The sequence below is a fragment of the Pipra filicauda genome, unplaced genomic scaffold, assembly GCF_003945595.2.
Source record: "Pipra filicauda isolate LSUMZ 115617 unplaced genomic scaffold, ASM394559v2 scaffold551_size315643_pilon, whole genome shotgun sequence".
Lineage (NCBI taxonomy): Eukaryota > Metazoa > Chordata > Aves > Passeriformes > Pipridae > Pipra > Pipra filicauda.
This window is the reverse complement of record NW_024104700.1, coordinates 174,087-196,668: the sequence shown is the minus strand read 5'-3', so window position 1 is coordinate 196,668 and position 22,582 is coordinate 174,087. Positions and strand designations below refer to the sequence as shown.

Genomic DNA, 22,582 nt, shown 5'->3' with positions numbered 1-22,582 from the left:
GTGTTCATGTGGGGCCCACAAGTGCAGTGAGCAGCTCAGTGCTCAGCTCTGGCACCTCTCACATGTGCTGGAGCCCCAACCAACCACCACAGACCCCAGCCCCAAAACCTCCTGTCCCAAACCCTCAAGCCCCTTGTCCCAAATACTTTGTCCCAAACATCATCCCAAGCACTGAAACCTCCTGTCCCAACACTCCTGCCCCAAGCCCCCTGTCCCAAAAACCCATAACTCCCTGCCCCAAACCCCCCTGTCCCAACACTCCTGCCCCAAGACCCCGTCCCAAAAACCTTGTCCCAACACCCCTGTCCCAAAAACTCATAACTCTCTGCCCCAAAAACCCCCTGTCCCAACACTCCTGCCCCAAACTGCACTGTCCCAAACCCTGAATCCCTGTCTTAAACCCCTGTCCCAAACACCTTGTCCCAATCCCCCATGCACACACCCCTGTCCCAAACCCCCATCCCAACCGCAGTCCCCAACCCCCTGACCCCAACAGCCTCGTCCCAAATTCCCATCCCAACACTCCATGTAAGCCCCCCTCTCAACATCCCTTGCCCCAAACCTCATCCCAAGCACCCAAGCCCCCTGCTCTAAACACCTACCCCAAACTCCCTGTCCCAAAAGCCTTATCCAAACACCCTGTGCGGACATCCCTGTCCAAAAACCCCTTGCCTCAAACTCCCTCCCAAGCACCCAAATACCCCGTCCCAACCCTCCCGCCTCAAACACCCTGATCGAACACTCCTGTCCCAAAGCCCCTGCCCCAAACCCCCATCTCAACACCCACTCCCCAACCCCCTGCCCCAAATCCTCTGGCCTCAAGTCCCCTGCCCCAAACACCTTGTCCCAACACTCCATGCAGACGCCCCTGTCCCAAAACCCCTGTCCCAAACCTTCAAGCCCCCTGTCCTAACCCCCTGTCCCAAAGGCCTTGCCCCAAAGCCTTATCCCAAACCCTCATCCCAACACCCCGTGCAAGCACCCCTGTCCCAGACCCCCTTAATTCCCTGCCCCAACCCCCCGGCTTACGATCATCTTCTTGTAGAGCCCGTAGTGCAGCACCAGGCTGTGGGTGAGCGCCAGGCGATGCGGCTTCATGGGGTGCCCCGCGCCTGCAACGGAACCGCGCGGGGATCAACGGGGGGGCGAGACCAAACGGCCGCACCCGCCGGGCAGGGCCGGGACCCGCGGGCACCGCGGGACGGGACAGGTCGGGAACGGGGACAGAGGGACGGGGAGAGGGGCAGTGGGGAATGTGGGGCGGGGGGGGGAAGGCGGGGGGGGTCTAGAGGGGAACACCGCTGGGCTGGGGCACACCCTCGCCCCCCGAGCCGGCCCCAGCCGTTCCGCCGCGCGGCCCCGGCGCTGCCCCGGCCCCGGCGGGCCCAGCCCGCACCGTAGTGGAAGTTCCCCACGTCCGGGTCGTAGAAATAAGCCACGGTCTTCGCCATGGCGGACAGGCCGCGCTCCTACCTACGTCATCACCGCGCGACACCGCGCTAAGGGAGGGCTGACGGAGGGGGTGGGGTTAAGGTGGGCAAGGGGCGGGGCTAACGAGACAGGGGCGGGGTTATGGGAGGGGGCGGGGCTAAGGGCCCCCGCGGCCCCAGTGCCCGCCTCCGGCACATCGCAGTTCTCTCCCGGCTCATCCCAGTACCTTCCCAGTCCACACACCGGCCTTAGAGCTGCCCCTTGTCCTGTCCCTCCAGGCCCTTGTCCAAAATCCCTCTCAAGCTCTATTGGAGCCCTTTTAGGCACTGGAAGGGGCTCTAAGGTCTCCCCGGAGCCTTCCCTTCTCCAGGCTGAACAATCCCGATCCCCCACCTGCTCACCTGGTACCTACACCTGCCTCCCAGTCACCCCAAATGCCCACAGTGTCACCTCGCTGCCCACTAGCTGCCTCCAGTCACCCCCAGCTTCCCCCAGTTACTCCCACGTGTCTCCCAGTGCCACCCCAGCAGGGTGCAGGTCCTCCCACCCCCGAGGTTGGCAGGGAGAGGGGGCAGGGAGGCACCGAGGGCAGGGGGAGGACAAAAGCCAGGTGGGAAATTGCCGACTGGGAAGAGGCTCCATGTGGAACGGGGGAAACCTGAACCTCAGCTGGATGCAGGCAGTGACTGGGAATGAGCAGGTGCCGACTGGGAACGGTGGTAAAAGTCTGTCCCCTGGGGGCTGGAAAGAACAAAGCGTGAATGGAGCACCCAAAGGCTTGGGAAGCTGAAATCTGGGCTTGGTCCTGCACAGCATCCTGCCCAACCCACTGGAGTCTCAGAGAGGAGCAGGACCCCCAAGGGGCACCCCAAGAGCTGGCTGGGAATGGAGGCCGTGGCAGATGGGCACTGGGATGTTCCCTGGCTTCTCAGAGGATCCCGGGTGATGAATGTACGGGAGGAAAACACCTGGATGTGCAGCAAGGGGGGCTTCCCACATGTGTGGTGGGGCAGCAAGGTGACAGTGGGATGATGTGGAATTTTGGGTGTTGTGCTGGCTGCAGATGGATGAGAGAATGTGCCAAGGTGTGAGTGAATGGTGGGATTATTAAATGAAACTTCTGGCTGGCTCTGCCAGTTCCTGCAGGAATGCTACTCCCCCTGTGTGGGTTTCCATTTGGAATACCAGTTCCTGAGCATGGAGCAAGGATCATAGGATGGTTTGGTTGGAAGGGACCTTAAAGCTCATCTCGTTCCAACCTTCAGAGGAGACCCAGGACCCCGCTGGGGTCACTCAGAGCAGCCACCCAGCACGGTGGGCACCGAGTCCAGCACCCACCACCAGAAGAAAATTTAAAGGACTTAAATTTAAAGGATTTAAGTTTAAAGGATATAATTTTAAGGGATTTGAACGTGCTGCACAGCACGGGTGTGCTGGGAACTCATGGAACACGGTGACGTCTCGGTGTGACGGTTGTCCTGTCACTGCCCCTCAAGCTGCTGCCACCAGATAACGCCCAGCCGGGGACATGGAGCCACCCGGGGAAGCACGTCCCAACACCCATCTGGGGGAACAGGGTGAGGAAGGGAGAAACACATCCCTGCTTCCAGCCAGGATCCCTCTGCTGGCTGACCTCCCTTCTGGAAGCTGGTTGCTGCTCCGGGCATCTTCACGGCTCTTGGAGCAGAGCAAGGGAAGCATCAGAGCAGGATATTTTTAGATGCACTTTGTGCTCAGAGAGCAAAACCACACTGTGGTTTAACGGCCATCAGCTGCTGGGCATGTTGGGAAAGCTGAAATAAGGGCTCAGGATTCAGGGAGATGTTGGACACCATGGGATGGAGCAGCTTTGCAGACACGACGGCAATTTTTGGGCTGAGCATCGCAGCGGAGACCCCCGGAGGAGCCTGCCTGTGGGATTCCAGGATCCGGGCAATCCAGCCTGTTTAGCTGCCACGTGGACAGTCAGCGGGGCCGGGGTGGCCCATCCCCTGAGCGGGTGCAGTCCCATTGTTTGTGGGGTGACATTGGCTCCCATGGCTGCGGAGGAGGTGTGGGAAGAGAGCGGACGAGAGGTAACGTGGCACCACAGTGGGATCAGGGCTGGGTGAGGGATGAGGGGACAGGGACAGAGTTGTCCCTCCACTCTCTCCTTGGTCACTCTGTCCCTCCCTCCCCAGCCACCTTTTGACGTGGAAGCTTAAAATTTAAGGGCTTCCAGTCAATGCCATGAGAGGGACCAGAGCCTCCAAGGGCCCTCAGGATTCAGGCCCGGGAAGGCCCAAGTGGGTGACCTGGGGAGGAAGGGCAGGGGATGGTGGTGCTGGATGCTGTGGGCAGCCAGGAAGCAGGCAGGAAGCAGGCAGCTGCCTGTCCCAGACATCTGGATGGATTGTCCTGTGTGTCAGCTCACGCTGCCTTTTTGGGGTCACACAGGGTGGGGACAGGAGCTGGGATGGGGTCAGGAGGGGACAGAGGATGCAGAGCCCACACTCTGGAGATATCACGAGCATCCAGCCCGTGGCCACGTCCACACCAACCTAACTTGGTTTGGGGCTTCATCCCATGTGGAGACCATCCCCACTGGCCAGGATGGACACGGCAGCCTGCTTGGGAGGGAGAGCTCAGCTGTGTGGGTTCATGGCTGCCAAGCTGGCTGCTCTTGGGGCAGAGAGGAACCCTGGTGTCCTTTTTGGGTCACCTGTGAGGGGCTGCATGGGACAAGGCTCGTGGTCTGACCACTGACGTGCTAATGGGATTCCCAGTGGGATGAGGACTGGGAAGCTCTGGAGGGATGCTGAGACTGAGGTGGTGGAAGCAGAATGGAGACTGGGAGCACACGATCCCTGATGGGAGATTAGGAAGAGAAACACTAAGAGAAACTGGGATAACCTGGCTCATCCTGGTTCACCCTGTGGAGGCCAGGATTTGTCTCCAGGCCATGGCTGCTGTGCCATCCTGTGCCCCTGAGCTTGTGGAAATGCTTTGACTCCAGGGGCTGTGGGAAAATGAGAATCCTCCCTCGAAGTGGGGAGTGCTGAGCAGCTCGGGCTCGTTATGCCCGACACGGCTGGAGTCTGGAAAGGGGGTGGGGTGCTGGGAGGGGGGTGGGGTGCAGCAATGCATCGGGTGGGCGGGAACGCCCAGGAGGAGAAAGAGCGATTTATTGTGCAGGACAGCGTGCGTGGGCACGAGGAAAAAAGCTCCCCATGACTGCACCCCCTCAGGGCTCTGCAGAAACCCAGACCTGCCAGTTCCCCCTCTCCGAAGAAACAAGGGCAAGGAGTAAACTGCCTTTGAGGTTTGCTTTTTGAGGTCTTCACCAGCGGAGACTCCCGTGATGTGGCAGCTTGTTGGTCCAGCATTTGGAGATCTCTCCTCTCCTCTCCTATGGCCCAGCAATTCATGGCAGGAGGAATAAGTGTTGCTGCCTGTGGTGTTTTCCTGCCGTAGATGGTCTCTCTTAGGACCTGTCTCCCTGCTAGGACAGCAGACAGATGGGTGGCACCTATGGTGTGGTGACCTCATGAAGTCCCAGTGATGGAGGAGGCCCCTGAGAGGTGACTTTGTCACCTGTACAGAGGGACAGGAGCCCTCAGCGTGGCACAGTGGCAGCCTGGAGGGGTTGTGGGTTGTCTCAGGGCGATGCAGAGTGTGGTGGGATAATTCCCATGAAGGAATGTGTGTTTGGATCGGTGCTCAGCTCAGCAGAGACGGGGTGGGAGGGATTTCAAGGGTTGCGTGTGCTCCTCAAGGTCTGGGAGGAGAACTGGCAGGTGGGTGAAGGACAGAGAGGAGCAAACCTAATGTGCAGCAGGAAAACAGGGATGGGTGAAGCCTCCCAGACTGAGGATAATGTGGTGGAGATGAAGGTTGTGGGACCATCACAGCTGGAGTTTTCAAATGGCTTAACCACCCCTTTTTTTGGAAGGAGGGAGAGACAGGGATCTCCCTGAGCTCTTTTCCCACCATCTACTCAGTGCTGTGATCCCAGTGTGGGTGTCTGCACCCCTCTCCCCCTGCTCATGCTGGTGTGGGGTCAGTCCCGGTCTTACTGAACCCCATTCCACCCTTCTCCCTCCCATTGCCAGAGCTCAGTGAGCTAAAAATCACGGAAAGGAAGGTGGCAGGGGAATTCGGGGCTGGCACGCGTGCGGGTGAGGTTTATTCACCCCGGGGCGGGCAGCAGCTTGGCAGCGCCGGCTTCCCTGAGCAGCGCTCCTGCTCGTCCTGCTGCAGCCCCCGGCATTTCCCTGAGCTCCGCTCCGCACCTTCCTCCGCCGAAACCGCTTCGGAGAGATTTTTTTCCTGGGATCGGGACGGGCTCGTGCTCTTGTGGCAGAGAGCGGCAGAGAGCGTCAGGCAGAAGCAGCTGGCTCCTTCCCGGGGAAGGCAGGCAGGGAGCCGGGAGCCGGGGGCCGGAGGATGCTCGCCGCGGTGCCCGTCCGCGGGGATGCGGGGTTGCTAGGAGGCAGGTGAAGGTGAAGGTGAAGAGGAGAGCGCTGCGGAGGACCGCAGGCCCAGGTACCGCCGCAGTGGGGCTGGGGGACAGCGGGGGGGACCCTCTGTGTGCCGGGAAGCGGAGCCGGCGAGCGGGAAGGCGAGCCCTGAGCCCTCGGGAAGGGAGCCGGGAGCGCCGGGGGGAGCCGGGGCGGAGGGAGCCGGCTCTGTCCTGCGGGAGGACGATGCGGGAGATGCCGGCGGCTCGGCCCTCCGCCAGCCCGGCTCCCGCGGCTCCATCCCCGCCTCTGCCAGTGCCGGCGGAGGCCCTCGGCCGTGAGTACCGAGGGCTGCGGGGGGAGCGGGGCGGCGCGGGAGGATGCTCAGCCATCCTCAGGCAAGGGCGAGCGGGGGATCGCCGCCCGCCGCAGAGCCCCGGGCAGGCCGGGGCACCGGTGCCCTTGGGAAGCCGCCTGCAAGGGCCAGGGGAGCGCCGCAGCCCGGGGCCGGCGGGCCTGCGGGGCCGCTGCCGCCGCCGCTGCCCTTGGGATGCCTCTTGCCGGGTGCGTGCGGGGCAGCAGTGTCCTTGGGACACCGCGCCCAGACACCTCCGGCTTGTCCTCGCCTCCCCGGACCTTGCGGGGCAAGAGATGAGCCCCGGGCAGCCCGCCCCGAACTGGGAGCTGGCTCTTGCCCGGCAGGAGGGAGAGGAGGATGGGCACAGGGACCCTGCTGGGGGGAGCACCGGGAGCTCTGAGCTGCCTTCCCCCTTCTCCTAGATCCGCATGTCAGACCAGAACAGCACCGACGATGGGGAGTCAGACCCCCAGCACAGCCTGTCTATGGTCTTCCTCCTCGTCCTGGTCTTCTTCATCATGGGGCTGGTGGGTTTCCTGATCTGCCATGTCCTGAAGAAGAAGGGTTACCGGTGCCGGACCTTCCGGGACGATCTTGACCCAGATAACAAAGATGTGCTGGCAGAGCTCCAGGACAGTGAGTGCTGGGGCCACGGGGGCTCGGGGGGGCTGCCTTTTGTCCAGCATGGACTGGTGCTCCTTACACACACTTCTGGGATGTGGGATGGGACTGGGAGAGTTACCTGTGACGTGTGGCTGGGTTGGGAAAAAGGGATGGAGAGAGTGTTCCCTGGGGATGGGGAGTGTGTGGCCCGGGGATCCCTCTGATCTGCTGGCTCCACAAGCTGGTGGTGACAGGGAGGTGGGAGCCAGTGTCTGGCTCTTCCCAAAGGAACATTACCATCAAAAGGTAATTCTGATGGACCTGCTGAATTCCCAGTGCCTGAATTACAATCCATGCTCCCCAGGGAGGGATACAAGGTGTCACCTCTGCCCCTTCGGCATTGGGAGGTCTGGCATGGGGCCAGCATGGTGCTGGTTTTGTCTTCTTCCAGTCCCTGCTGTGCAGGCCAGAGGAATAGGGATATTTCCTTGATCACCGTGCTAGAACGGGACCTTTAGGGATTTTTTCCCATTGCTTCAGGCCACTGTAAGTTGCTCTTGGGTGGTTGGGTTGGGAAGTCACTGCAGCATCGAGCGTGGGTGCAAAGTAGAGCCCGGCCCAAGTTGGTTTCATGAGTCTCTGCTGAAATGGGGAAGGCACATTCCTTCAGCTGCTTCCTTAGCTGGAAACAGCCACATGGTGCTGCATAACTCCTCCAGCTTCCATGTGCCTGGGAGGATCAGCACCTCCTGCTGCCGTTTCTCGTGCACGGGGGGGAATGTGACTCCTCCAGCTCACCCACGGATGCAGCAAGAGCTTCCAGGTGTCCACGGATCTGCTTCTGTGGCTCTAATGACCTGGCTGTCCACGACATGGAGACAGTGAACCTTCCAGGATTGGCTTTGCCCTCTGGACATACCACAGCCCAGGGAAACATCTCCATGGACTTCCAGGACCATGGTGGCAGCCCTTGACCATGTTCTTTGAGGCAGCTGCCTGCCAGACCACAGCTCCAAAGAGCTTACAGGAACAGCTAACACAGCAGACTGTGCTGAAAGTCCATCCTTCCAGGCCTCCTGTCTCCAGCAGTGTTCAAAAGCAGGTTGTAATAAACGTTGGAGAAGAATTCCACAAGCAGAGCAAGCAGCAGTCAAGTTTCCCCTCTTTTAAGCTTCTAACAGTGTGCAGCTCTGGGGCTTTCTCCATCAGAGGTGTTTTTTCTGTGTTTAACAGGCCCCAGTGGGTTTATTTTCTGTGAACATGTCCTGTTTACCCTTGGAGACTCGAACACTCTCAGCATCCTGCATCCAGATGCTCCTGGGCTGGACTGTCCCTACAAGGAGCCTCCTCTTTCAACTTTTTGGGACCTGCTTCCCATTCATTTCTCCAGATGTCCCCCAGTTCTGAAGGAGCAACACAACCCCCCTCTCCCTGCACACACAGCTGCTGGCTCAGCCATTTCCTTTCCGGGGTGAGGGATCTGGTGTTCCCCAGTGTCTTCCCAGCATAATGAGGAATATGAGGCTTCTCCAACCTCTCTGTGGTCGTGGCTGCTCTTGGGGAGAGAACTCTGAGTAGAGTCTCCAAATCCCAGCCCTCAGTGCCCCGTTGTCTCTTTTCAGATGAAGAGGAGGAGCTGAACGAGGACACCGTGGAGAAGATCGTGAGGTGCATCATACAAAACGAAGGTGAGCACGTCCATGGGCCGGCCTGGAGCCGTGCTGACCACTTTGGCTGACACATCCCTCTTTTCCTCTCTCTTCAGCAAATGCAGAGGCTCTCAAGGAGATGCTGGGGGAAAATGAAGGGGACGTCCCAGTGCCAGTGAGGTGAGGGAAGCCAATAGCAGCTTGTGGCTGATGCAGAGTGGGGGAGAAGCAGCCTTTGGGTATCCCTTTGGTCTGGAGGCTGCAGCCAGTCCCGTTCCAGCTGTTACAAAGCATCTTCCCCATAAGAAGTCTTGCTCTCCTGAGGGTTTTCAGGAGTGCTTCACCCCACTGGCAAGGGGAATAGCTCTTTCTCATTCCTATCCTCAGTGGAGGTCCCTTCCAGAGCTGCTGCTCCCAGTGCTTGCTGCAGTGGGGCTGCACCAAGGTTGGGATGACTCCTATGGATAACACGACCTGTCATGTCCTTTCCCTGTTGCAGCCTTTGTCCCCACAGCCAGGATGGGGGCCCACCACACCACCACACGGTGCACCTGGGCTCCACACAGGCCCCCTGCATCCACTGCAGCCGCAGGAAGAGGCCCCCGCTGCAGCGACAGGGACGGTCCAAGGAGGGCAAAGGCCGGATGCATCCCGGAGAGACCACCGTCTTCTCAGTGGGCAGGTACTTAAACCAGCTTTGCCAGCCATGGCCCTGGTGGAACAAGCACCATGGGCTCTCCTCAGTCCCCTGATTCCTTTCCCCTTCCTCCTCTGCCCCAGGCTGGGCTCCCTCTTGCTCTTCCCTGCTGAGATGCTTCAGCAGCAGCTCTGGAGCTGGAAGTCCCAAGGACCCAGGTGGCTCTTGCACCTGGAAATGCCTGTGGTGTGTGGAGGGCTGTGATGCACCCGTGGCTTCCCTCCTTCTCTGGGAAGGTGACTCAAGCCTGGCTTTTCCTGCTGAGTCAGTGCTGGGCACAGCCCCAGGTCCGTGTCCTTTCAGTCTGCTGTCCCAGCTCCATTCAAGCAGGGCTCCTGCTGCCCAGCTGGGGGCTTTAGGAACCTCCTCAGGAGGAGAAGGAGGGGGCAGTGTGCCCCAGGTGCAAGTTACCTCCTACCACCACCAGAATGAAAGAGTGGCTGTGCTGCCCCAGGTCGTTGCCTCCAATGGTGTCTGTAATTAGATGACACAGCAGGAATATAAGAATAGGGGAGTGCTCCTGATACTTCCCACAAATACTTCTCCAGTCCCCACCTGGTCTCACCTCAAGGGACTTCCTGAGCTTCCTGTGGTCTCTGTGTAATCAATAATCTGCAGGACAGTCTCCAGGCTCGCCCAGGTTGCCCCATTCCCGAGCAGAAAGGCTTAGGAAAGTCTCCCAGGGCTCGGCTCCCCACAGCAATGGTGACTTGCACAGGGTGACAAGCAACTGCCAGTCCCTGGAGGGCCATGCTGGTGAGGCACAAAGCTCTGTCATGCTCAAATCCTGCAGCAGGACTTCATTCAGAGACTGAGCCTTGATAAAGCTGCATGTTGTGGTCCAGAGAGACAGTCCTTCCATGGGAATGCTGAGCCAGAGTGGACATGGAATCATGGAGTGGTTTGGGTTGGAAGGGACCTCAAAACTCATCTTATTCCAAACCCCTGCCATGGACAGGGACACCTTCCACTAGCCCAGGTTGCTCCAAGCCCCGTCCAACCTGGCCTTCAACAATTCCAGGGATGGGGCAGCCACAGCTTCTCTGGGCAACCTGTGCCAGGGCCTCCCCACCCTCCCAGGGAAGAATTCCTTCCCAATATCCCATCTAACCCTGCCCTCTGGCAGTGGGAAGCCATTCCCCCTTGTCCTGTAATGGGGGTTTTTCCACTGTCAGAGCCGGGAGCTTCAGTAGGGAGGTCCTGGGGCTTTATGGGGAGCTGGAGAAGGGGGAGACATGCTGGATCTCCCCATGCTGAATTCCAGCTCAGATCACATCTGGGGACTGACAGCTCCTGGTGTTCTGCAAGCCAGGTCTCTGCACAGTTGCGTATTCATGGCTAATTCATTCCCTGGCTGGTGTCCAGCTCCATCCACTCCTCCATGTCCTTTGTCCAGGCCCTTCCCAGTCTCCTGTCACTCACCTCTGAGTGCCAGAGAAGACGGTCTCCTTTCCTAAAGGCACCTTCCCTCAAGTCTTGGTTTCTCCCCTTATCCCTGTTCATATCCCATGTCCCACCAACCTTCTCCGCAGGACAGTCATCCCATTTCTCCAAGGCTGTATTTTAAACCCCCAGTCTCCTTGGTACAAGGACCTATGTGCCCACGAGGTACAAAACCACCTCCAGATTCTGCTTCTTGTTTCCAAACTGACCCCATCTCTTCCAGATCTTTGGTGACTTTCCCAGGACTGTCTTTGCAGTGTCTTATTTATGACAAATATCTTGATTGCACGAAGTACCTTGACTCAAGACTGACCATACATAAACCAGCTTCTTTAACCCACCTCTTGGATTAAAGGCCCAGCCTGAGGTCTTTTTCTCTTTTATGTTTAGTTTTTTTTTTCCCTTGGACACTGGTTGAGAGTCCAGCCCCCTCCTACATGGACTGAGTCCTGGTCCTGGTAGACACAGGTCGTGGCTGAAGGACTGGAAAGGATGAGAACTGTGGAGGTCCACCAAGATGACCTGGGGCTGGAGAATGTGGCATGTGAGGAGGCTTTTTTAGCCTGGAGAATTATAAAGGGAGGATCTAATTGTTCTCTAACACTACCCAAAGGGTGGGCAGAGTTTAAGTGAAGATGGAACAAGACTCTTCTCAGACATGCACAGGGAAGGGCAAGAGGCAAAGGCCATAAATTTCAAGAAAAGAAAACGAGAAAAGACAAAATGAAAAGCTATTTCACCATGAAGTGCAGACCTGGGACAGGGTCCTCGGGGGTGGAGAGATTTCCATTCTTGGAGATTTCCAAATCCTGACTGGATGGGGCTCTGGGCAAATTGATTGAGGGTGGGAGGTAGCCCAGCTTTGAGCAGGGGATGTGACTGGAGACCTCCTGAGGGCTTTTTGCCCCTAAATTATTCTGCACTTCTGCAGCAATCTGGAGTGCTGCTGATCTGTACTTTCATATCACAGGATGATTTACCATTTCTCTCAGGGCTTTCCCTAAACCAGCTGTTGTCAGTGGCAGAGCTCATCCACCAAAGCATCTGAATCTGACTGCCTGTCCTCAGCCTGATCAGCCACAGTGTGTCCCATCCTACTGAATCCAAAGCCTCAGCGATGCTGATGAGGCAGCCAAACAGAGCTCTCTGCCTTCCCCTCAGCAGCTGGAGGTTGGTTACGTTACCTCTCGTGTCCTCTCCACTCCAAACCTTTCCTGCACTTTGAATCCATTCAGCTCTTCCAGGCTGACATTGCTCAATGGCATCACCAAGATGTGATCCTGCCACTTGTGCCTCCTCCCAGTCCCTCTTTGGGACCAGAACATTCTTTGGTCTTCCCAAATCGCAGCGCTGGTGTCTTGTCTCCCAACACCTGGACAGACCTGAAAGGCCACATTTGCTGCTGCTTGGCCTGACCTGAGCAGACCTGTGGGTACCTTGTCTGGAGCTGGAGCATTTCTCCTCTTGACCCTTCCAATTCTGAGCAGCATTTCTGACCATGCTGAGGGGTCGGTGCTGTCCATAGGCTGGTCCTCAGCCTGCTGGTGGTCTCCATCCCACCTGGCATCTGTCCTTATCTCTCAGACCTCTCTGCTCCTCCCTTCAAAAGCTGCCACTCTTGACCTTTGGGTTTTGCTCTTCTTTCAACCCCAGCAGTGCTTGAACTTTGCAGTGGAGCTGTGTTCTGCCCTGGTGCTGTCTCACAGCTGATCCTCAGCACATCCAGGGCTGTCAGCAGCTTCTCCACGTGTGAGCCAAGCGCAGGGAGAGCGGGAGTGGGTGAGTCATGGGCTGCAGGAGGTCCCTGTGGTGGGATTGGCGTGCTCTGGCTGGTGGACACCAGCTCACCATGGAAGAGATTTCCTGTCTGCTGGTCCAGCAGTGGCTGGCAGTGCTTGTGAGGAGGAGTCACAGGCGTGAGTCACAACCAGCTGGCTCCCAGATCAGTTTACACTACACTTGCCTACACTTGACCCCTTACAAGCTCAGGGAGTTGGGGTTGTTCAACCTGGAGAAGAGAAGGCTCCGAAGAGACCTTACGGCCCCTTCCAGTGCCCAAAGGGGCTCTGAGAGACTTTGGATAAGGGCCTGGAGTGCCAGGACAAGGGGGAATGGCTTCCCACTGCCAGAGAGCAGGGTTAGATGGGATATTGGGAAGGAATCATTCCCTGTGAGGGTAGTGAGGCCCTGGCACAGGTTGCTCCGAGAAGCTGTGGCTGCCCCTGGATCCCTGGAAGTGTCCAAGGCCAGGTTCTACAGGGCTTGGAGCAACCTGGGCTAGTGGAAGGTGTCCCTGCCCATGGCAGGGGTTTGGAATGAGATGTCTTGAAGGACCCTTCAAACCCAAAGCATTCTGTGATTCTATGATCCCTAACTTCACTCTACTCCCCATGTGAAATATTGCATCACCTCTGATTCTAAACACACCCCTTGAGCTTCTGCAGCTGTTCTCCTGCCCACCTGGGAGCTCTGAGCTGTTACCTGGTCATGTGGAACCTTGGTGAACCACTCAGGTACCATCCGTCACTCCAGGGGATGGTGCAAAGTGTGCTCTGGCAGATTTTAGCTAAACAGCTCCTCCTGAGTTGTTTAGCTGCCTTTACTCCCTGTACCCAAATCACTGCCAAACCCTGTCCCTACCCTCGCTTAGGGCACACTGTCACCCAGGCTGTGTTTCAGAACATTTCCAGCAGCTGTGATCCATCTTCTGCTGAGAGGACAAGCTGGGAGGGTCTGCACCAGCTGACATCTGGATTGGAGGCTGCATCCTTCTCTTTCTCTTTATTTTGCTAAAAATGCAGGGGAAAATGGGGTTAAGTCAGTGTGGGCACTGCTAGAGCAGGGGTGGTGCTGAGTGAGTCTGAAATGTTGGAGATCCGAGGCTGGAGGTACAGGCAAGCTGGGAACACAGCTGTGAGAGAGGAGGGGAAGGATTTTGATCTGCCCTGCCCCCCCCCCCTTCCAGGTTTCGCGTCACACACATCGGGAAGAAACCCGCTGTCCCAGAGCAGCAGGACGGCCCCCTGCCCGACGGCAGCCGGGAGCTGAGCACGGAGGAGCTGGAGCACAGCAGCGACCGGCTCCAGCGGGAGCGGGCCCTCAATGGGACTGTCCCCACGGGGGGCCTGCAGAACGGAGACATCCAGAGCGGCAAAGGTGGGGAGCAGAGCCTCTCCACCACCCCGGCCCCCAACACACCAGCCAGCTCTGGCACTCGCGACAGCCGTCGAGCGGGCACGGGGGCCGGCAAGGCGGGCTCGCCGCAGGATGCTGGCACTGCTCCCGGGAGCGTGAGCCGCCAGAGGAGGCTCCTGAGCCATCCGGCCCTGGGAGGGTCGAGTCCCAGCATCCCGGGAGAGCTGGCGCGGGAAGGAGCCGGCATGTGCCTGGAGGAGGTCGGACTGGGGTCGGCAGATGAAGTGTCGGATATTCACGGGAGCCTGAGTCTGCACGAGCAGGCTGAGGAGTTGGGGAGAGACGACAGCAGCAGGAGACAGCCTGGAGCGGAGGACGAGGAGCAGCAGGTACGTTCCTCCTCTTCCTTATCCCCGTGTGGTCCCCTGGGCTGGAGGGGATTGCTTTTTCCCACCCATTTTCCATGTCTGTGACACGTGGAGTCACCATGACAGGTCCCACCCTGGTGGTACCCGTGCTTCAAGGGGAGTAGGGGATGCTGCAGACCCAGCTGCCCCTCGAGCAAGGGGTGTTTTCCTCTGTGGTTGAGCTCTTTGGGGATATCTATTTCAGTCTTAACTTGGTGGAGCTCTACCACACATGGTGTCCCCAAAACTGCAGCCTCAGCGTGGCCAGCAATGAACAGGCAGGGAGAGGTGTCTCTAGGAGCCTTTCTTGCCCTGAAATCTAGGGAGTTGTGAAGCCAAATGGTTGGTTTTCCCTGCTCAGAGAGGAGAGCTCACTCTGCCTGAAGCTCCAGCACCCTGGTATCTCCTAATCTTCCCACCCAACCACCTTGCTGGAGGAGCCAGAGAGCTCCAGGGTGATGGCATGGTTTGCTTGGCCACTGGTGGCCTCCTGTTTGGGGGATTTGCTCCCTGAAACTGCCTCTGGGATCTTAGCACTGAGCAAACGAGGCAGGTGGTGGTGGGAGCAGACACCCAGCATTTCACTCACACTCACGACATGGTTCTGCAGTTGGGGTAAGAGGATTTTTGTGGAAGGGGGCTGGGGAAACACCCCTGGTGTGATGTCAGCAGCCCCAAGAAGTGGCCTTGACTCCCCCCACAAAACCAGCATGAGGGCACTCCTGCAAAGTCCAAAGTCCTCGAAAGAAAAAGGGAGTCAAACACCTGGGTAAAATTCCTGGCATGCTTCAAGGCCAGGGAGATCCCCACGGGCATGGCACATACCAAGAGCTCTTGGCACAGGCTGGGATGGGGCAGGACTGGGTCAGCGTGGGAGAGCCCTGGGAAAAGGTGCCTGGCTGGATGCCAGCCTAAGGAAAAAGCAGGATCCCACTGTTTTACTGTTTCCCTCTTTGCCTTCTGGTGTCCAGGCTGGAAGGTTTGAGCTGTTTCATGGAGAAGGGCAGCCCAGGGCAGCCAGGTAGGATAGAGCTGATGGCTGCAACCATTCTCCAGAGACCTGGAAAGGTGGTGACAGGTCCTTCCATGGCTCAGTACACCTTGGGTGATGGCTGTGGTACCTCTGATCCCTGGGGAAGCAGTTACATGCAGGGCAAGCCCAGGGACACGGTGATGTGTGTCCCCTCTGTGGCTCCAGACTCTTGCCTTGGACCCTGCATGTGGTGTTGAGGTGCTCCAGGACATGGGGTCCCAGGAGAACGGTGATGGGACCTCCTTGGGATGTTTGTCACTTGAACCCTCCCCTACCCCCTCAGTCCCAGTCAGGCCACCACAAGGGTTGTTGGCTGCTGCTCATCACGTCCTGCAGGCAATGGGGAAGGGCAGAGGTGATGTGTGGGCTGTACTTGCTCCTGGAGACTCAGTGGGGTTCTGCCCACTGGCCCAAAGGTTGCTGCTGCGGCCAAGGGAAAACTGGCCCCCACCCCAGCACCCTGCCTCTGCTGACATCCCTCCCCATGCACATCCCTCCTCCATCCCACAGGAGCCCAGCGCCGCGGAGAAGGACTGGAGATCAACGGTGTGACGTGAGTGCTTTGTCCCTTGTCCCCTGGGGCAACGTCCGAGGTGGGGTGGGGTGAGGTGGGAGGGCGCTGGCAATGTCCCTGCCCTGCTGGATCACAGCTTGGTGATGGAGACGGAGAGAAGGTGAACCCCTTCTCCAGGGGGGTCGGTTCCCAGTGCTCCAGGTCCCGCACGGGCAGGACCACATGCCCAGCCACGGGCAGCGATGCCAGCGGGCAGACACGGGCCTGGGGGCGGATGGGGGGATGCTACGGTTGGTGGGGACAAGTTCTATCCTGCCCCTCTCCCCCACAGCTCCTCTCCGCTCCCGGCTGGAGCGTGGACAGGAGGCGCGCAGCCCCCCGGCCCCCACGCCGGGCGGGGGGCTCTGCCGTGGGGCAGCCGCGGGGCAGCCGGCCCCGGCCCCGGGTGGGCAGCTACGCGCTTGGCATGGCCGGAGCGACGCGCCGGCGTTACCGACAACCGCGCTCGGCGCCAGACCTCATCCCATTGGCAATAGGTACCCGATCCCACCCACCGCACCCGCCCCGGAGACCCCCCCGGGGGGCGGGCGGGCAAGGCAGGGGCAGGACAGCACCCTGTCCCCGCCGCCCACCCGGCCCCTGCAGCCCCCCCAGCTCCGGGGCAAGGATCAGAGCGGGGGCTGCAGCGAGGGGCGGGGATGGAGGCAGCGGCTCGGGCCCCCCCGGGCGGGGGGCAGCACCCCCCCCCCCACCCGGCACGTTCACTGCAGAGCACAGCCCCCCCGGGCACTCCTGCCACGCAGAGCGGGCACAGGCACAAATCCTGCACCGGCGAGGGACCCTGCCGGTCCCCGGGGGATGCTGGCGGAGACAGGAGCTTCCAGCCCCATCCCAGCACAGGAGGGGCCGGAGCCCGGCCCAGGGGCGGGATCACCCCCCGGCCAGGCCAGCGGGCAGCCCCGGTGCCTGCCCGAGCTTCGGTGTAACCGCCCTGTACATAGACGAGCTACAATCATTAAAGCTGCTGAACCCCTCGCCAGACAACTGGATTTATTGGGAACAGGCCCCCCTCCCCTCACTCCTGCCTGTGGGGGGCTGGCAAGGTCCAGGGATGAGCCCCCCCAGGAACCAGGGCTGTGCAGGGGGTGCACGGGTGACGCCAGGCAGAAAGGGCAGAGGCAAGAGGTGGGTGAGATGGGGCCTGGCTGTGGCACTGAGCACCCGGACAAAGGGCTAGCCAGGGTTCCTGGTGCTGCACTGGGATGCAGGAACACTCTGCAAGTGGCACTGGGCGGGTTGTAGCCCCTGGAGAGACCAGCTCAGGGCGTGGGGCAGTGCCAGGGACAGCAGCCTGTGGTGGTTTGCTTGGGCAAAGCTTTTTGGGGAGCAGAGAGGGATGAGGGGGACTCGCAGGGTCAGCTGAAGTGCAGCTCGGGGTCGGGCTCAGGGACTCTGCCGGGTGGTGGGGGCGGCGCACGGAGCTGCAGAGAGAGGAGAGGAGAAGCAGTGCCAACATGCTGAGGCCACTCATGCCCCCTGACACCCCCCAGAGCACAGAGGTGACACCATCCCTTGTCATGGGAGAGCTGGGGGAGGATTGGGGGGTCTTACCGGCCGGAGTCGGGTGGCTGCCAGGTCCGGAGAGCTCTGCCCGCTGCCTGTGCCATCCTGCCGGCAACCTGGAAGGGCCCAGCAGCTCAGCCTGGCTTTCCAGGCCCTCCTAGCCCCTTCCCAGCTTCCCCCCCCAGCACTCACCTCCCAGTGATGTCTCAGGAGCAGGGCTGGGGGTCAGCATTGCCCCGGGGGCGAGGCCAGGAGGGGAGAAGGGTGGAGGGGATGGCGACGGCAGCTCCTGGGAAGACACGACCGAGAGGGATGGGAACAACGGGAAGGGGGTCTTTTCCCCCAGCAGACAGTGGGAACAACGCCCAGGGGACACAACGACCCTCCCGCCACTGACCTGCCCTGCCACCTCCCGGGCCCCGGTGAGCTCCTCCACCACCAGGGAGGGGAAGACGCCGACACGGCCGTCGAAGTCGCCGGTCCAGAATCCGTCGTCCACCTCTCCAGCGGCACGGGGCAGCACCCGGATGATGGCTCCCTCGGGGAAACTCAGCTCCTCAGGGCTCTGCCCCTCGTAGTCGTACAGGGCCCGCACCAGCCAGGCTGTGGGGACGATGGGGAGGGCGCTCAGCACCTTCTACGGTCCCGTCCCCCTCCCCGGGGTGGGGGTGATTGTGCAGCACCCACCTCCAGGCTCCAGCACCAGTTCTGCTGCCATGATGCTGGAGAGCTGGCGGTGCAACGCCGAGGGTCCTGGGGGGCCGAGCCCAGCCCCTGACTCACACCCGAGGGACAGCAGGTACTTTTCGGGGACGTAGCCGACCTGGCCTGCCTTGTTCCGAGCCTGAGGGGGCAGAAACCATGTGAACATCCCAGCCTATGGACAGGGAACAACCTGGGGACCTCAAAATGGTGAGACTTAGCCTGCTCCCACCTTCACCCATTCCTCTGCGTCCCCGTCCTCGATGACCTCCAGCTCCTCGCCCTGGGTGATGGACAGCTCGTCCGCCTGGCAGCCCTGCAGGGTAGAGGGACAAAGTGGCAGGGAGGCTGAGATGCCATCCCTGGGCAGGCAGGGTGAGAGACAGGCAGCTGGGGCTGTACCTGGTACCCAAAGATGACCCGGCAGGTGTAGGGGTAGGTGCGAGCAGCAGGACCAGGCTCATCGTCCCCGTCTGGCTCGTCACTGTCCTCGTAGTCATCGAACTCGGCCAGATCCAGCCCCGTGGGTGTCTCCTCGCCTGTCCCCACCATGGCCCCCGCCAGCCAGGCATCCACGTCCAGCCCTGCTGCCCGCAGCAGTGCCAGCCGAGCCTCGGCCTTCACTCGACTGACCTGGGGACACCCACAGTGCCAGAGTCTAAGGGGACACCCACGGTGGGGGGACAGCCAGTCCCAACCTCATTGTCCCCATCCCCAGTGTGGGGGCCACGGAGGTAGAGCATCCCCAGGGACACATCCCCAGCACCACATCCCAGCCACCACACCTCCCCATCCCTGTGTCCCCCACCCTGGGGGTGACAGACCCGCTTGGGGAACCCACCTCCGCCTTCCGGATGTTTTCCCTCGCTTCTTCCATCTGCCGCTCCACGGTCGCCACTTCCCCCTCGGGGACCTGCTGCCGCCTGGCCTCCAGCCGCTGCAGCACCTGGGAGGGCACCCGCGGGTCAGAGGGTGGTGGGAGCTGCTGAGGGAATGGAGCTGCTCCTTGAGCCCCCCATCCTGTCCCATGGGGCAGGACAACACCCACCTCCTCGCTGTGTGCCTTGTTTTTGCAGTCCCGGGTCACGCGCGTGGCCCAGCGCCGGGCCTCCTTCTCCAGGCTGGCTCCATCATCCCCTGGCGGCAGCAGGCACACCTGGGCAAGGACACGGGGGTGAGAAAGGCTTGGCTGCACAGACCCCCACGTTGCTGTAATGTGTCCCCCTCACCTACCTCCTCCACCCCGGTGAGCTGGAAGCGCTGCTCGGGGGCCAGGGAGAAGGCGGGGTGGTCCTGCAGGAAGAGGAGGAGGTCCTGCTCCCGGCACACCTGCGGCAGGGGAGTGCTGTGGGGCCGGGGGGCTCACCTGTGCCCTCCTGTCCCACCCAGCTCCCGGGACGGTGCCGTTACCCGCGCGGATGCCTCTGCAACGCCCTGGAACCAGTCCCGCGTGGCCCGGCAGGTCTCCACCTCCGTCCGGCTGGCGGCCGACAAGTGCTCCCGGAGCCGCTCGTAGAGGTCCCCGTCCAGCGCCTGGGGGAAAGGGGGTGGAAACCCCCCCAGCACTGCCTGCATCCCTCCTGGAGCATCCCTGACCCCCCTGTGCTGGCGGGACCCTCCCTGCTGCCCCCCTTGCAGCAGCACTGGGGAGATGCTCCTGGTGGGACCCTGGGGAGGGGGCACAGGGGGGTCTGGGCAGCTCTTACCTGCATGGCTGCGGGCAGCTCCACGCGCTGGTAATGCTCCAGGTGGGCAGTGGCAGAGACCAGGGCAAAGCTGTACTCGTTCTGCACCCCCGCCAGCTGCCTCGAGTGCTCGGCCAGCCGTGCTGAGAACTATAGGGATGGGGAGAGCAGGGCTTGGTTGATAGTGTGGGGGCCACCGCTCTGTGTCCCCCTGCATCCACCCGCCTGGGTACCCCGCCAGCCCCCTGCACTGCTGACCTTGGCACTGAGCTTTTGCAGACTGGCCTTGGTGTGAAATATCCGCCGGTCGCTCTTCCGGAGGCTGGGGAGGATGGGAGAGGGGTGTGAGACCACTCCACAGCCACAGCAGCCCCCCTACTGTCCCCCACACTCACCGAGCCTCCACGTCGGCCGCCTTGTCCCTGGCCACTTCGCTGCTCCGCTGGAGGTGTGTGAACTGCTTCTTGGCCTTGTCCAGCTCCTTCACCGACTCCAGCAGCTCCGCCTGCGCCTTCTGCAGCCGCTCCATGCCCTGCGGGGAGCGTCAGCCGGCGGGGGGACAGCTGTCCCCACCGCCCGGGCACAGGGGACACATCCTCGCCCCGGTACCTTCTTGAGCATCCTCTCCTTGGAGAGGCGGGCGGTGCGGGCAGCCTCGGCGGCCAGGGCGCGGTAGCTCTCTGAGGCGGTGACACGGACCTGCCCGGCGTGCGCCGTCCCCTCGATGACCCCCTTCCAGACAGCGGCCACGCTCCTGCAGGCACGGGGTGAACGCGGGGCAGGTGCTCCCTGCCCCACTGCCAGCTTTTGGGGACAGCCAGCAGGACAGCCAGCACCCCCAGCCCTGGTGGAGCCCTCCCAGTCGGGCACCGCACCCATGGGGACATCCCACCCAGGACTGCATCCCTGGACCTGAGTCACGGTTGGCATTAGGCATCTCCCAGCTGGGAGGCCATAGCCAGCCCTGGCCCCTTGTCCCCACCCCTGTCCCTGTCCCCAGCCCACCTGGAGTCGCCGGCCTCACCGCGGCCCCGCTGCCAGTCTCTCTTCACAAACTGGCTTGCCAGCCTCTGCAGTGCCTGCAGACAGACCCGGCATTGCTGGCACTCCCCAACCCTGCTGAGCACCTCAGCACCCACTGTCCTGCTCTAGGCCTGAAACTGGGGTCCCCCACACTGGCTGCCCACCCCATGAGCCCAAGGACACATATGTCCCCCCAGAACAGAGACACCCCCCCCTCCAGTGGCTCGGTGTTAGCAGAGATCCCCTCATGCTCCCCATGAGAAAACCTTTTTGGGGAGCAGCCACCAGAAGATCACCCTGCTGTGGCTTTTGGGACCAGAGGTTCTACAAGGGGACACCACCAAGGGACACTGGCTACAGACACAGAGCAGAGGAGCCCCCAGGAAAGCCTAGCACAGAGAGACCCCAACCCTGGGGGAACAGTTTCCCCCCACCTCAGGAGGGTGAAGAGTGGGGTGGTGCCGTGCCTGGCTGCAGGAAGGGGGGACACAGTTCTTCTGCAGTATGTCCCCAAGGGATGCTGCAGGGACATCTCCCGGCAAAACCAAGCTCTGACATTTCAGAGCACTGCCCTGCAATGACCCAGCAGACAGCAGAGCCCAGCAGTTTCCCCCCCACACAGGGTTTTCCCTCCAGGTTCCCAAAACACCCGAGTTTGGACCATGCTGTGCTCAGCAAAGCTCCCGGCGAGTGTCTGAACATGGTTGGGGTCCCCTCAGCGAGGGACATCCAACTGTCCATCTGCTGCCACCCCCTCGGGCAAGCACAGAGCTGCCAAGCCTGGATAATTCCTGAGGCTGCCCATCGCCTGCATGAGGCTGTGCCCAGCTCTGGACACCCCAAAAAGGCAGGATGGGGCCCATGGCTCCCCAAGACATTGGTCCTGGATCTGGCAGCACCTCCTCCTTACCTGTCCATACTCCCTGTCGATGGCGGCCCTCTGCTTGCTGTAGGACCTGGGGGGAGAGGGGATATGGGGCAGGAAAGGACACACAGAGAGGGGCAGGGACAGGCCACCCCTGCCATCCCCCCTGCTATCCCCCCCTGCCACCACTCCTCTGCCATCACCCACTGTCATCACCCCCTGCTCTTGTGCCCCTGCCCTCATCCCTGATACCACCCCACACCTGGATGTCCCCATCAGGCCACCCCAGAGGCTGGTGGAACCTGTGACCTCGAGGTGCCAGGTTCAAGGTGAACTGCGCCCGGTCTCTGGGCCACACGTGGGATGAGCTGCCTGGTCTCTGATCAGGGACACACTCACACCAGTGGGATGAGCTGCCCGGTCTCAGCTCTATCGGGGGGTGTCACACACACGCGTGGGGCCGTACCTGATGTCCTCCAGCAGCTCGGCGTCCCGCTGCTGCTTGCTCTGCAGGCCCGAGAGTTGCTCCAGGACGTGGACCCGCAGCTCCTGCGTGAGCTTGACCTGCGAGACCGCCCTGCTCAGCCCCGGCCCCGCCGCGGCGCCGGCCGCGATCGGCTGCGGGGATGGGGTGCGCAGACGGGGTGCGGGGATCGGCTGCGGGGATGGGGTGCGCAGACGGGGTGCGGGGATGGGATGCGGGAATGGGGTGCGGGGATGGGGTGCGTGGAAGGGGTGCGGGGATGCGCTGCCCCCCCGGCCCGGGTACCGGTCTCCACCGCCCCTCCTCCTGGGTGCCCCCCAGCCACAGCCCCGCTTCCCCAGCCCCGGTGAGGGTCCGCCGGCGGCGAGTCCCGGTCGCGGCTGCAGGACACGGCAGCACGGGAGGACACGGTCCCGGTCGCCCGCCCCTTGCCCCGGCCCGGCCCCGCGCTCACCTTGCGCGGCGGCGGCTGCATCGCTGCGTTCCCCCGGTGCCGTCCTGATCCCGGTCCCTGTCCCGGTCCCGACCCCGATCCCTGCCCCCGATCGCGT

General features: G+C 61.3%; 3 protein-coding genes across 7 annotated transcripts in view; 1 reads left to right on the top strand and 2 right to left on the bottom strand.

Annotated features, from left to right (window-relative positions):
- HDAC3 (histone deacetylase 3) overlaps positions 1-1,500 on the bottom strand; it is a 14,359-nt gene extending 12,859 nt beyond the window's left edge. Inside the window, exons 1-2 of the mRNA XM_027711830.2 lie at positions 1,397-1,500; positions 1,030-1,112 (exon numbers count right to left, since the gene is read on the bottom strand). Coding sequence (XP_027567631.1) covers positions 1,030-1,112; positions 1,397-1,451 — 138 coding nt within the window. The 5' untranslated portion in view covers positions 1,452-1,500. The remainder of the gene's footprint in view (positions 1-1,029; positions 1,113-1,396) is intronic.
- RELL2 (RELT like 2) lies at positions 1,086-16,748 on the top strand. Of its 5 annotated transcripts, XM_027711826.2 has the most exons (9): positions 1,086-1,210; positions 2,245-2,373; positions 6,651-6,864; positions 8,454-8,519; positions 8,597-8,660; positions 8,980-9,162; positions 13,586-14,144; positions 15,706-15,748; positions 16,041-16,748. In XM_027711826.2, exons 1-8 carry the CDS (start codon positions 1,097-1,099, stop codon positions 15,745-15,747), a joined length of 1,371 nt encoding a protein of 456 aa, XP_027567627.2. In that variant the 5' UTR covers positions 1,086-1,096; the 3' UTR covers position 15,748; positions 16,041-16,748. The 5 variants fall into 5 exon arrangements, with proteins under 5 accessions (XP_027567627.2, XP_027567629.2, XP_027567626.1 ...); XM_027711828.2 differs by lacking the exon at positions 2,245-2,373; XM_027711825.2 differs by lacking the exons at positions 1,086-1,210; positions 2,245-2,373 and adding an exon at positions 2,753-3,506.
- FCHSD1 (FCH and double SH3 domains 1) lies at positions 16,725-22,582 on the bottom strand. Its single transcript, XM_027711823.2, has 19 exons — positions 22,486-22,582; positions 22,014-22,111; positions 21,593-21,638; positions 20,665-20,738; positions 20,269-20,413; positions 20,055-20,191; positions 19,918-19,981; positions 19,681-19,809; positions 19,385-19,507; positions 19,208-19,303; positions 19,023-19,130; positions 18,816-18,920; positions 18,377-18,607; positions 18,207-18,290; positions 17,960-18,116; positions 17,670-17,875; positions 17,465-17,561; positions 17,321-17,388; positions 16,725-17,190 (listed from the first exon to the last, which is right to left on the bottom strand). Exons 1-19 carry the CDS (start codon positions 22,504-22,506, stop codon positions 17,125-17,127), a joined length of 2,055 nt encoding a protein of 684 aa, XP_027567624.2. The 5' UTR covers positions 22,507-22,582; the 3' UTR covers positions 16,725-17,124.